Source organism: Xyrauchen texanus, chromosome 6, assembly GCF_025860055.1.
Source record: "Xyrauchen texanus isolate HMW12.3.18 chromosome 6, RBS_HiC_50CHRs, whole genome shotgun sequence".
In the NCBI taxonomy this organism is placed as follows: Eukaryota; Metazoa; Chordata; class Actinopteri; order Cypriniformes; family Catostomidae; genus Xyrauchen; species Xyrauchen texanus.
Window position 1 is genome coordinate 34,858,274 of NC_068281.1, and position 13,874 is coordinate 34,872,147.

Below are 13,874 nucleotides of genomic sequence, written 5' to 3' on the forward strand. Positions count from 1 at the left end.
TATAAGGCCAGAAACATATGCTAAACAAGTACACAAACACAGACCCCATTGCTTGGCCAACGCATTGCTGTTTAAGAGCACTTGGTCGATGGTACTTATGCCTACTTAACATGTTTGTTGTGTTAATGAGGTCGCTAGCTTTTAAGTAACTTTAATTTTCTTAGTAATATTTCCTTCAAACTGTTCCTCTGCTATGACAGTGCCTGAAAGACTACAGGTTGCTAAAGCCCACTATAAATGAAGTTACTTTGTACAAACACACACTAGGAGATGGCACTTCTGGGTTCTTACTGGCTGTTTATTTGGTAATAACAATAATGCAGTATTTCTAAAATATGTCTTTACATTTATATCAGCCTGATCTCACAGTGAATTCAGAAACAACAGGTTTACTTTCTTGTGCTAAAGTCGGTCTGTGCATACTAAAGTCGAAACACTGCCTCCAGTGGCAAAAGCAGGAAGTGTTATTGAATATGAGGGCATATGTGCCCACAGAGGGGCGCCAAAAGCAAGTTGTATAGCCAGTTTTTTTATTGGTAAATCGTGTAAGAGTGAAGAAGAATGATATTTTATTAACTCTAACCTCAAACCCCAGCTCTAAATCTAAACATCAGTGGAGTAAAACTGTAATCTTAGACCGAAAAATTTAACCTCAGAATCGTGCTCATCACTAATTATGCAAACTCGATTACTTCCTGAGCTGCATTCGAAATTGCGTGCTGTCTGAGTATGTACAGTACTGCATTTGATGAAGTACGCAATTCTCGGACGGTAAAAAGTATGAATAGATTACAGACATACTTCATCTGTGAGCGTGGTCATTGTCCCGTGACCTGACTATTTGATGTTATAACAACAGCCACAAAAGTAACCTTCTCAAGTTTTGTTAAACAAGCACCATTTAAGCATAAGAAACCACTTTCTTGGTACGAGTAGCACTTACAGTTGAAAAGAGCATGTTTACTCTTTTACAACAGTTTCATGTTCTTGATGTTCTTTCTGGTTCTTGGGGCACACCTTTAACATCAGAGTTGCATTCTTAGATGCACCTTATAGTAATTGTGACCATGTCAAATACCATATTTGATTTGTAAAGTAATAAATAGAGCCTAGTATTGCTAAACTATCTGCCATAGCTAACAGTTTTGAACCTGACCTCTATTTTTCATGAGTGGGGAACTGATGTTGACATATAACAAGGATCAGCTCTGTTATTTGACAGGTGAACAAATATTTCATTGTTTAGTATTATGTGTAGATTAGTATTCATTGTTTAGTATTATGGGCAGATTAATTTCATCAGCATTGACCATCTGCTGACAACTAATGCATGCAACAAAAGTACACTACGCAAATTTAGATTAGCCAAAGGTGTGTGATTTTAATCTGAAATCGTCGAGTGGTTTTATTGTCGTTCAACTATATACAGTTAGTACAGTACACAGCGAAACGAGACAACGTTCCTCCAGGACCATGGTGCTACATGAACAACATAGAACAAACACAGAACCACATGAGACTACACAGACTACATAAGACCTATACATTCCTACATAAAGTGCATGTACAAACACGTGCAAAAAGTACAGGACAGTACAATAAGTACTTAAAGGAACAGGACAGTAGGCACAGTAAGAGACACATTAGTGCAAAAAGATGACACTTTATAAAAGTGCTGAATGTAAACATAACATACTATGAAATATCTTTTAATCTAGGTGAATTTTAATCTCATCAGTAAACATGCCAAGTAGACCAGAATTTCATTTAAAAATATTCCATCTAAACCTGCTTGCACATGCTTACCTTCATACTAAGGCAATTCATACTACAAAAAAAGGCATGTTTGTATTATTTTGCATGTCTTTTGTTCCAATCCTTAAAATACTTGATGAATTTTAATAATGTCTTCCAGTTTCTGAAACTGTTGTTCCCACAGCTCTGATGCAATCGAGAGGAAGGGTTTCAAGCGGGGAGAGAATTCTGACACAGTTCCAATGTAAACAAGGCCCAGTCACACCAGCCTCATGCAGCGATAAAAACAAACATTCAGGCCTGACCGTGGACACGGTGTACGCAGCTTAGCCCTCTCCATTCACAAACTAATTCCCACTTTAGCAAACAATAAAAGTTATTTCCAGAACTGAAATTCCTGAATCTTTCCTGGACACACATTGGTCACCCTCATTGTGGAGAAATGTGTGTGAATCGTCAAGGTATGCATGTGTCCCTTTGAAACTGTTGGTATTTTGGCAAGGTGGCAATTTATCCCCTTCCTCTTACTTCAGTGACTCAATTTTACCCCTTGGTTCCGCTCCATGTGCCTTTATGAGGCCATTTGAAAACAAGGAAGTGGTTGAAAGCATTTTGAATAGGCCTAATTGAATATGGCATTGTGAAGTGTGGCCAAAGTTTGCTCTGATTGAAATTACACACTTATTTCGAGGGAAAGCACTGAAGTTGGGCAGATGAATCTGATCCTTGCCTTCCGTACATGAGAAGTCTATCTTACTGACTATCTAATTGCCTTCTTTGCAGTCACAGCATAGTCTCCTGTCAAATGACCCCTGTAAGTGTGAGCCAGTGAAGCAAAAAGGGACACTGATGTCCAGATGCTTCTTTATTAATGGTGCTGTGAAATCGATTGGCCTGCACATTACAGGTGCCTAATTTTCTTCAATTCAATTTAAGAGGCTTCTAGAACAGGACACAGAATAAACCGTATGAATGTTTGTCATCCGGTTTTCAATTACTGGGTGGAAAAGAGAGGCAAGGTCAAACAAATTACATCAAATAATGCTTGAGGAATGTGTGTTTGCGAAAATCAGGCTTCAATAAATCGGAACTGTTTTTAATATTGTTGCCATTTTTTTTATAGCTACTATATTGGAAAGGCAGCATTGGAAAGACATTTTTATTTTATTACATGCAGCTTTCACAGATTTTCTTTACATAAAAAAATGGACTTAGAAGGCATTTTATTTACCATCATGGTGAACTACATTCGTTGCGTACCTTTCCCTCCATACCAACCTGTGTTCGTTGGCACCGTTTCTTTTTCCATTGTGGTGGACTGAGGCATGTGGCTTCCTAACGCTGACAAGAGTTGCGATGACCATTTTTGGACAAAGACTCACCCGTCAAAGTTTAAGGAGTGGGTGTATGACGTAAAGCAATTAACTGAGGTTAGTTACGTTGATATATTTAACTACAAGTTATGATATCCAGCCTTAACCCATTGTACTCCAACTAATATCATTAAAAATTATTGTTGTTCTTTGTCTGGAACGCTTGTATTGGTAGTTTTTTCATTGCCTCTTATGGAGACCAGAACCAGAAAACAGTTCATCAAACCAGCCCGCCCCATTGGATTACCAAAACACTCAATGGGGGGAACCCGTTTCCCATATTGAAACACTCAAAACACTCTAGCTTACCGGGCTGTAGAATCAGAGACAGAAACAGTTTGCAAGTGTACATTCTGAACAGTGCTCTAGTGGAAAGGCTATTGGAACAGTTACTCAACTTGTTCAGAAGCATTTGTCCTGATGGTGGAAATACCCTTTTATTTTATTTGTATTTACAAATTATAGGACATCTGTAGCATAACTAAATGCAATTAAGAATTTAGAAATAATACACAACAAATAAATGCCAACACATCAGACATTAATCTCAGCTCTTTGAACATAGGCAAGATTCATCACACAGCTTTCCTTACAAAGAGGGGTGTGATTGGTGAACATTGCTTGTGCAAGTGGAACATTTACATAATCAGCTTATGTAGGAGTGCTGATTCTTTTGAATGTGTGTTCTCATTTAACCCTTAAAGAGAAACCAACACCAGTAACAAGTTGTGAACTTGTGACACAGGGCATTTTGTTCCAGCTAGAGTTGTAATGCACAAGAAAATAACAATCATGGAATGGAATTTCAGGCATTTCAGCAAGAATTTAGAAAGCACAATCAAAAAAGATGAAAGCTCATAAACTTGAGGCAAGTTAGACATACCATCTCTTTTTAATAAAAATTTCACATTGCCTCTTATCAACTGATCTACTAACTCCTTGTCAAAAATTATATCACCACACATAGGTCAACATAAGTTAAATAGTTGATTTTCTACCTACTAATGCTGGCCGGTGTGGGTCTCAGAAGGGTCAAGCAAAATGCTTACATAAAAAAGGAATCCCATCTTCACTGCCAGCCTAAACCAGAGCAATCAATTTTTCATTGTCTCTCTGCCACATGGGGCATAAAAAAAATGATGAATTGGAAGCTAGTATGACAACAACTCTTAGGAGGCCTTCAGCTCAGGTCAGACACTGTTGTAGCTTTGTGCAGAAGGTACAATTCTTCTATTAATATTATCATTGTTTGAGTTTAATGTAATTAGATTATTTAAAACTGCTAAATGCTCGACTGTGTGAATAACAGCATACAAGAGATTATCTTGGTGTTAAAACAACTTTATAAGCGGGGATGCAAGAATTTCTATATACTCAATTATTTTACTGCTTCAAAATACTGTATGTTGGCATATCAGAAGAGTTTGATCCATTTAATAAAATCGTAAAGAAAGATGCAGGGCCGTAGCTAGTGGGGTGAAAGATGGAGCTGATCCAAGGGGCCCCACAACAAATTCTAAACTGTATTTTTGAATAGGAAAGGGCCCAGATGACCTTGCTAAGGCCCTGTTTGTAAGTGAGAAATAGGTCATTATGGATCTGTGTAGAGCATGATTCATAATGTCTATGTATGGCAAACAGATTTAAGACTACCTAGCGCTAACTTATGGTTAAAACAAAAACCGCACCCTTAACAATTTTTTTCCCCCACACATTCCATTCCTGTTTAACTGAAACTTGTAATTTTCTTGTTACCAGTCAATAAAAATGATATATATATATATATATATCTCAAACTACAATACAAAGTTCTAAATGCTCGTTGGAGTATGCACACCAGTTGTCTTGCACTACCTTCAAATACAAAAAAAAAAAAAAAAAAGATCTCATTGAGCCTTAGCTGGACACAAGAGACAACAGCAAACAAGGTATACAAAGATCTCAATTTATTACGAATTAGTGATCTTCATATCAAAGACCATTATCAAAAACACAACTTGCGGCTCCAATTACACATCCTTCCAAAGATTGTGTAAATCTTCATAAACGTCCACGTTGCCAACTCTAAACCATAAAAATTGAAAAACCATATACCCACACTCCATATTAATCCCAAAATCACTCAATTGCCAACCGCCCCCATAAAAATATTATTTTGCGTGTGCATACATATGCCTCAAATGTATTCACTATATAAAAATGGTTTATTCCAATAGTGTTAAACTCACCACATTTTTTGAGGTAAAAATACACGTTTAGCAGCCGGTCTAAAGCTACATTGTGCGTTAGTAATTGAGATGGCCAGGCAAAACCTGAGCCATCTCAATATATGGTTTAACCAAACATGTTCATATTCCTGTAAGTGACTAAATTAATGCTATCGCTCCCTTTCTTAGCATTTCAATGCTAATTAATGCAGAACAAGACAACTTTTGAAGTAAACATTTAAAAAACTTTTTATTATTGTTAAATTTTTTTTTATTATTCATTCCCCATTGCAACCCTTATTCCCAACTTGTTTAATAATCTTAGGCTAAAGTGTTTAAACTGCTTCAAAACCACACCGTTCAGTTAGTGCTAGGAGTAAACAGCTGAATGTTTGTGTAACATGTCATTGTTGTCGTAGAATCAAAATAAAATCATCAAGAGATTGTCCATCGCTGCTCATTGTTGAGCTGTCCTTTGATGGTTCTTTCATTATTTTGTGAGTTTGGAGGTAATTATATGAAATATGTGAACAAAACAACAAGATTCACACAAATAAATAAAAAGGATTAGTCATACACATCTCATTGGTTCTCTTGCTTGATTTACCAGAGTGACTGCAGTGCAATATGTGGTTACTGCGTATATTGATGTTTTTTTTCACACTAGAGGAAATTACTGCAGCCCGGTCAGTTACTGCACCGTTTCAATACTGAAATTATCTTCCATGCTGGTCCTTGAGAGTTAAGGTTGAAGGCTGAAGAATGTCCGTGTGGACAAAAATACACAGTGGAGTCAACGTTGAAGAGGTCAGTTAGTTGACGTGTGCGTTATGTGAAAAATGAACATGCATCCAATGTATTCTCTCAAAGTCAATTGCCATTTAGCTTTACAGAACCGTCAGTAGAGGAGTCGCTCTCTCTCTGTACCCACAACCCTGTTGTGAGCAGCCATAACTTTTGCTTTATTAACAGATGGACCTGAGAAGAGAGAGAGAGAAAAGGTTTTAATAATTCTTTCATGGTTAAAGGAATATTCCAGGTTCAATACAAGTTAAGCTCAGACGACAGCCTTTGTGGCATAATGTTGACTACCACAAAAATGTATTTAGGCTTGTCTCTCTCTTAAGAAAAAAAGCAGCTGCAAAAATCAGGGTTACAGTGAGGCACTTACAATGGAAGTGAATGGGGGCCAATCCGAAATTGTTCAAATGCTCACGGTTTCAAAAGTATAGCCACAAGACAAACAATAAGATTTAAATTTTGGTCTGTTCCTCACAAAATGCTTTCGCCTGGCTTTAGAAGACTTTTAAATGTGCTTTTCCTGTATAATTTTCAGAGCTTGACAGCCCCAGTCCCCATTCACTTTCATTATGTATGGAAAAGAGCATTCTGCAAACATCTTAATTTGCGTTCAACAGAAAAAACAACATACAGTTGAGTTAATGACAATTTTCATTTTTGGGGGTAACTATCCCTTTAAGAGGTAGTATTGTGGTGTACCTGCATAACTGAGTAGCACAGGCAGGAAGATGAGGCCATGAGCAGCTCCCAGCAGCACTATAGCAAGATACATGCGGAAGTAGAAAATCTGGAAGATCTGGGATTTGGAGAGGGCAAGAATCAAGATCCCCCCAAACTTAGTGAGGGTGATGCCACTGAACACCTAATGAGAGAGACTAACATGTTAGAAGGTAGTTCATCATGATAATATCATGAAATTTCACATTCTACCAAAATGTGTTGTTTGTGCCATACATTTATACAGCAGTCACTTATCTTTCATCACTTCAATTTCTCATAATAGTCATTCTGCCAGGAACATATTTAAATAAAACCATAATGCATGCCATGACCAGCAGAATTAATGAAACCTCTCTAAATTTTCAATTTCTCATCTTAAGTTTGCTAATCAGCACTGAAAACACATGATAGACTACATGAACGTGTGTAACGTGTTGGTAAACACAAGGAGTGTGCAGTCACTGTGAGTCACTCACAGAGCTGCCCATGTGTGCCAGCGCCTCCTCTGCCCGCTCTGCCTTTGAGCTCTTGGTGCTGACAGAGAAAGCCCTCACAATATGACTGCAGAACTCCACTGATATGCCACAACTCTGCAAAACACAACATGACACCTTATTCACACCAGCATCTCCGAATCAAATGAAAGTATTTTTTTTTTTCAGAACAACAAAATTTATGGTAAATATACAAATTATTGCAAATAGATAAATGTTAGCAAAAAATTTTTTAAATTAATGAATGAATAAATAAAACGAATCAAAAAGCCCTTAAAAGGAATCGTTCAACCAAAAATGAAGATTCTCTAAATCATAAATCAATGCAAGTGAATGGAAAAAATTTAAATGTATCTAATTCTCATCCATACCTATCATGTCACTTCAGAAGACTTGGATTTAACTAGACTTAAAGATAGATTACTTTTATATGCTTTTTAGATTTTAAAATTCTGGTCACCATTCATTGCACTGTATGGACCTATAGAGCTGAAATATTCTTCTAAAAATCTTCATTTGTGTTCTGCAGAAGTCAGTCACACATCTGGCATGGCATGAGTTTGAGTAAATGTTTGGGTGAACCATTTCTTTAATCTAAGAGTGTTTCAATCAAATCAAATCAAATGCTATTTCTTAAAATAAAATCAACACACATTGAACCACACATTTCTGTGGTTCTTCAACTGACCATGACAAGGTTGACCAATGAGACAGCGTTGAGGCTGATATTCCACAGCCACATGACTCCAAACATGTTGATAAGGATCATTGCGATGGTCAAGGACATGAGTACTGCTGACCACAGCTCAAAGCCCAGAAGCACGGCAGACACCACAAAGATGGCCAACAGTGACATCCCCAGGTTAAAGGCAGTATCATAGATGATGGTGAGGTACTGTTCATAGAAGACGTAGAACACACTGTCCATGGGGAAAAAAAAACGGAATAACGGTCAGCGAGGGGACAATTTTTGCTGCTGCAAAGTCAACCTGAAATCCAGTTCAAAACCCATTTTATTTCTGCAATTTGATGTCTTTCCAAGTGAAACTGGACATATAATGAGGAAAAAAAGAAAGATGGGACTTAATTTTATATACTAAGAACTGACTGGATTGTGAAAAGCAGGCATGCCATCCCACAATGGAGCGAGACCTGAATGTGAGTTTGATATAACATAACTAAGGTGGGGAAAAAACCTGTGATGTCCGATTTATCGGCCCATAGTTTTTAAAATAATTAATAGATTGTAAAAAAATGTGGTCACTTTTTATATTGGGTGTCTTGAACTACCATGTACTAACATTAAAATACATTCAATACAATGCATTTACTGTTTAACTATATGTTGTTCTGCAAAATTCTCACAAGATTCACATTTGCTGCTACTGAGGTTGAGGAATAGGTAGGTTTAGGAGAAAGGGTAGGGTTAAGGGGTTAGAGCCCAAGTACTCCTCACTGCAGACCAATGATGTAGTGGATCTACTCCCATGCGTATTGAATTTTAGTGATGTAGTGGATGTTTTAATGTGCATGCGTATTCATATTTAAATGTTTTATTACTGTAGCGTACAGAACATATCACACGCACGCACCCCATTAAAATAAAATCACGGTATGACATATTTAACCGAAAGGGTTTCGACAATTCAATTAAATTAATGGTTACAGTGTTTTATGTTTATGATTACATTTGTACAATTTTACCACCCTTTATGGAAGTGGGTCACAATGATCTTTCCTGTCCTGACCTTTGTATGTGATCAACAACAAAAAACATAATTTTGAAAAATTATGCTCAGCACATTTCTCTGCATGCATTAAGTCAAGATTGGGTAGGGAACCTTAATTAGCACAGAGCTTTATTAAAACATACTAAAAATTCAGTACTTTAAAACCTGTACTTTTGTCTGTGGAACGCAAAAGGAGATGTAAGGCAGAACATTACTGACTGACAAGTCAGTCACCATTCACTTTCATTTTATGGAAAAAGATGCAATGAAAGTGAATGGTGACTGAGGCCAATGTTGCCTACAATCTCATTTTGTGTTCCATGTAGGAAAGACAGTCGTATGCATTTGGAACAACATGAGGGTGAGTAAATTAAATGTTTTCGGTTAAATGGTATCCTCTCCATACATTTTCAAGGCTGATGTGTGTTTACCTGTAAGCAAAGACATGGTAACTCTTGTCCTGCGGCTCCAGTGCCTGTGTGATGTTGTCAGTGAGCTCTCGTGCCATCTTCAAGGCATCAATGTAGTCAGATGAGGTTTTTAAGATGGTGTGATAACTCATGAAGTAGGTGGCACCAACATCAGTATTGTTCTCTTTGAGGTCCACAGCGGTGCTGTATGCAGCATGACCACTGCGCAAGAACAAAATTGTTATTAGTTACGAAATTATGAATTGTTTATTTTGTAATTAGTGCCAATTTCTTTCTTGTAAATAAAATGTCATTCATGTCCAGCCCCTGTCCATGTCCATTCATTTTCACCAAAAGGTTTATGGTAGGTTGCCTATGCATATAAATATATATAATATATCAGAAAAAGCTCATCAATTAGTTGAAATTTTACCCTTTTCCACACATGATATTTGGGTTGTCTATGAGAAACATGGGGAGGTAGTGCACGAAATCTGTTCCATTAGGCCTCCGTTTCCCACTAGCAGTCATAGGCCTGCAGTGAACACAGGTCTTATCCACAACTGATGAAGAAGAGAAACATCATAAATCACTCAAAGACATCATGAAGACAATTAAAATATCAGGGTTCCAACACATTTTGACTGAAATTCACATAACCCTTCCAGTCACTTGTGAAATTATTAAAAAAAATTAACTAGTATACATAGAAATTGCACCCACAAAGTGCTTTGTTTAGCGGATTAAATATTTTAGATGAAAATAACTGAACTCTGAAATTTCTAAAGTGCATTTACACATTTTCTTTAATAATTGAATGACACTGGAAGGTTTTTATTATTCCTTAAGACTTTTTCAGATCTGAAATTGCACTGCCATTTCCTAAATAAAACTTTTCCACCTAAAAGGTTTTCATTGAGTTCAAAGGCCCCAGAAAATTAACAGTGTGAACTCAAAAACCAGATCACGTAAAATAATACAATAACTAACAAGGACTACCCTGTATAAAGGTCCCAAAGGGACCATTCTGAAGAAGTGGAGGTCAGAGTTTTGTTGATCTGCTGGCTAATGGTTTACCTGAAGCATTGCAGAAAGCTCCTGTGGTGTTATAATATCTGCAGCAGGAGGACTGTGGCTTCACCCAGTCAAAGTAGTCATCCAGCCACGACGACGGAACATTACTGATCCTAGTGCTAAAATTATGACACAAAAAGAGTCACTATGTTGATCCGATAGAAGTCAGTGACAAACTGTGAAGCTCCAAAAAGCACATAAAAAGGCAGCATAAAAGTAATCCAATACATTCAGAAGTGTTATGATAGGTGTGGGTGAGAAACAGATCAATAATTCCTGCAAGAAATTATTTTGCCTGCCAAGCAGGGGACGATATGCATGAAGAATGTGAATCACCAAAAGCAGAAGAAGAAGAAAAATATAAAAGATAGTTAAAGTGGAGATTGACTGACCAGGGCTGAATTTATAAGAAAAAAGGACTTAAATATTGATATGTTTCTCACACCTATCATATCACTTCAGAATACATTGATTTAACCACTGGAGTCTTATGGATTACTTTTATAGTGACTTATGAGATTTTGGAGCTTCAAAATATTGGCACACATTCACTTGCACTCTATTTAGAAATTCTTCTAAAATTCTTCATTTGAGTTCAGCAGAAGAACGAAAGTCATACACATCTGGAATGGCATGAGTGAGTCAATTTTTGGGTGAACTATTCCTTTAATCGGTTCTTTATTATCAGGTTTCCCAATAAAGTTGATCACAAAAGTCTTGACATTTTTAATATTAAGTGAGAGGCTTTAAACAAGTGAATATTGCAACTTAAACTACTTTAATTATTGGTAGATATTGCACAATATTATATTTGTATGGCAGGCTATTCACTTTCAGAGGTTAGAGATAAATGATCAAGTTGTTATAGTGCTTTAAAACAGAAATAAAACAAGAATAAAAAATTGGTTATATGTCAGTTATCGGGCACTTAAAAATAATCAGTACTGAGCCATATATATATATTATACACACAAAGTTATTTCAATTTAAGTTCTATGTTTCAATAATGTTACGCTGTTGTTCGTGACAGAGCTTTAATCAACTAAAGTAAAGCTAACAGCTCACCCTTCACAGCTTGCTTGTTTTTTTCTTCAAAATTCATTATTTGTTAGATAGCATGCATAAATAAATCATAAAAATTGTGTGAAAATTCTGCAGGTGTATTCACTTGTGTAAACATCAACATCAAAAAAAGCTTATCTTTTTTCATTTGTTATGCTTTAGCTGTTTCTGTATATTTTATATATTATTTAAATGCGTGACAAGTTGTAATAATCAATGTCCAACTCAGACGTAGAAGCCTCCCAGGTGCATTTGAAGATAGCATAATTTCAACTACAAAAGGAGCCAAAACGTTACGTTTAACTTACTAGTTACTCATGAGTGAGGCGGAATAAATTTGCTGGACAAGAGAGTTATTATTGCAGCCCACTCCGCCACACACAGAGTTCTGACCCTCAGTTGTTTTGTAGTCATGTCCGTCTTCTATCACAAAATACACTGGAGGACCTGTATGCAGGTACTCACTCAGGTTCCCAAAGTAATTCAGCACATACGAGTCCTATGACAGAGAAAAGAAATGCATCATGTTTACCTAGCACAGCATTACCTTTACACTGTGTACTCATTTATGTTCACACTGGCCCCTTTCAGTCTCCCAAGAGGTAATTAATGCAAGTGTTTGCCAATAGTGTGTGTACTTAGTTTAAAAGTATTCAGAAATGACAGGTAAGTAAACATACATCGGGCATAGACAGGGTCTGCTCAAGTCCAATCTCCACTTTGTTAACGACGGCTATACTAAATGAGAGCATGCCCACAAAAATAGCAACCTACAGGTGAAAAAAATGGAATAAAAGACAATCAATTAATACACATATATACACATATTATAATAGCCAAGCATTAATGAGCATAAGAATATATAATAAATATGCTCTACCACTTTGCTGTCTGAGAATAAACAAAGTAAATTTATGCTTTTTGCAGCATTCTCTACACATTTCAACGAATGTAACTGCATGAGATAATTAAACACAGAGATCAGTTCATTGATGCTTACCACCAGGGGGCGCACCCAATCCTTCAAGACAAAAGGAGCGTATATTTTCTTAAAGAACTGGAACAGACATCCATCGGATTTCGCTTGCTGTCTCTCAGGCAACTTCACACAGCATAATATATCCACCCGATTTGCCTGGGAAAAATATTATCAACAAAATAATTAGCATATCGTATGCATTTCTAGACCATTCCTGCTCATTATTCTTGAAGTAATAGTTCACCCAAAAATTAAAATTCTCTGAGAAACAAATAAATATTTTCTGCGGGAAGGGGACAGATCACGTGACCCTGGGTGGCGTGTCTTCGGGATATATTTTAAAGCAAGGTTGTCGATTGTTCAAGCGCTATAGCCTTTTTATAACAGATACTTCCCCTCTTCCACAGTTTACATTCATCCTCATACATAAGATAGTAGAAAACCATAAGCAGAGATACTCCTAAAACAGGGTCCATTTTTTCCTGTAAGCTAGTCTTAATAATAAATAATATTTAACCACATGGTTAAGACCTCTTGTGCACAAACACTTTCGGCGGGAAAAGTTCATTAATGTATTGTATATAAATGTATGTACATATATATTTATATTATTATTATTATTATTATTAAAACAGCAACAGTAAGCAAAAAAAAAAAAAACTAATTACAAAAAGATGATTTATTTGCAACAACAAATTAACAGCAATAAAGAGATTCCTGTTTTTAGAACAGCTGCGCAGTGTTGTCATGGTAATGTTTCAGGTGAAGATAAAGTGACGCATGTCTTTCATTACTCCCTTCAACAAGGGTGTTCCAAATGACCATACATGAGACACGAGTGCCCTGCTCCCTTCAGAGTGGATTACTTTTACGCTGCCTTCGTGCGTTTTGAAGCTTCACAGTTCTGCTCACCATTAACTTGCATTGTATGGAACTACAGAGCTGATATATTCAGCAGGAAATCTTAATTTGTGTTCAGCAGAAGAAAGAAAGACACACATCTGGAATAGTGTGAGGGCGAGTAAATGATAAGAGAATTTTCATTTTTGGGTGAACTATTCTTTAAGGCACAGATACTTCTGCTTCATTAAACAGCGAGTGCTTACACACCATAGTCTAAAAGTCTATTGAAGGTGATCATGCTACTTAAAAAAAAAAAAAGTTAGTTTTTAGTGAAGTAGGCTGCTGTGCATTGTAGATTTGACCAAATCTACCTTATTATTTTGGATTTCTTTTCAATTCCTCAAATTCTAGTTTTCCCACAGGAAC

At 36.6% G+C, this 13,874-nt stretch overlaps 1 protein-coding gene across 1 annotated transcript in view; it reads right to left on the reverse strand.

Moving 5' to 3' along the window:
- Window positions 1-5,040: 5,040 nt before the first annotated feature.
- Window positions 5,041-13,874, reverse strand: part of LOC127644591 (NPC intracellular cholesterol transporter 1-like) — a 37,903-nt gene continuing 29,069 nt past the window's right edge. The window contains exons 16-25 of the mRNA XM_052127834.1: window positions 12,627-12,761; window positions 12,307-12,396; window positions 11,935-12,125; window positions 10,568-10,683; window positions 9,924-10,053; window positions 9,512-9,712; window positions 8,039-8,270; window positions 7,333-7,446; window positions 6,836-6,998; window positions 5,041-6,313 (exon numbers count right to left, since the gene is read on the reverse strand). Of these exons, the coding sequence (XP_051983794.1) occupies window positions 6,234-6,313; window positions 6,836-6,998; window positions 7,333-7,446; window positions 8,039-8,270; window positions 9,512-9,712; window positions 9,924-10,053; window positions 10,568-10,683; window positions 11,935-12,125; window positions 12,307-12,396; window positions 12,627-12,761 (1,452 nt within the window). The 3' untranslated portion in view covers window positions 5,041-6,233. The remainder of the gene's footprint in view (window positions 6,314-6,835; window positions 6,999-7,332; window positions 7,447-8,038; window positions 8,271-9,511; window positions 9,713-9,923; window positions 10,054-10,567; window positions 10,684-11,934; window positions 12,126-12,306; window positions 12,397-12,626; window positions 12,762-13,874) is intronic.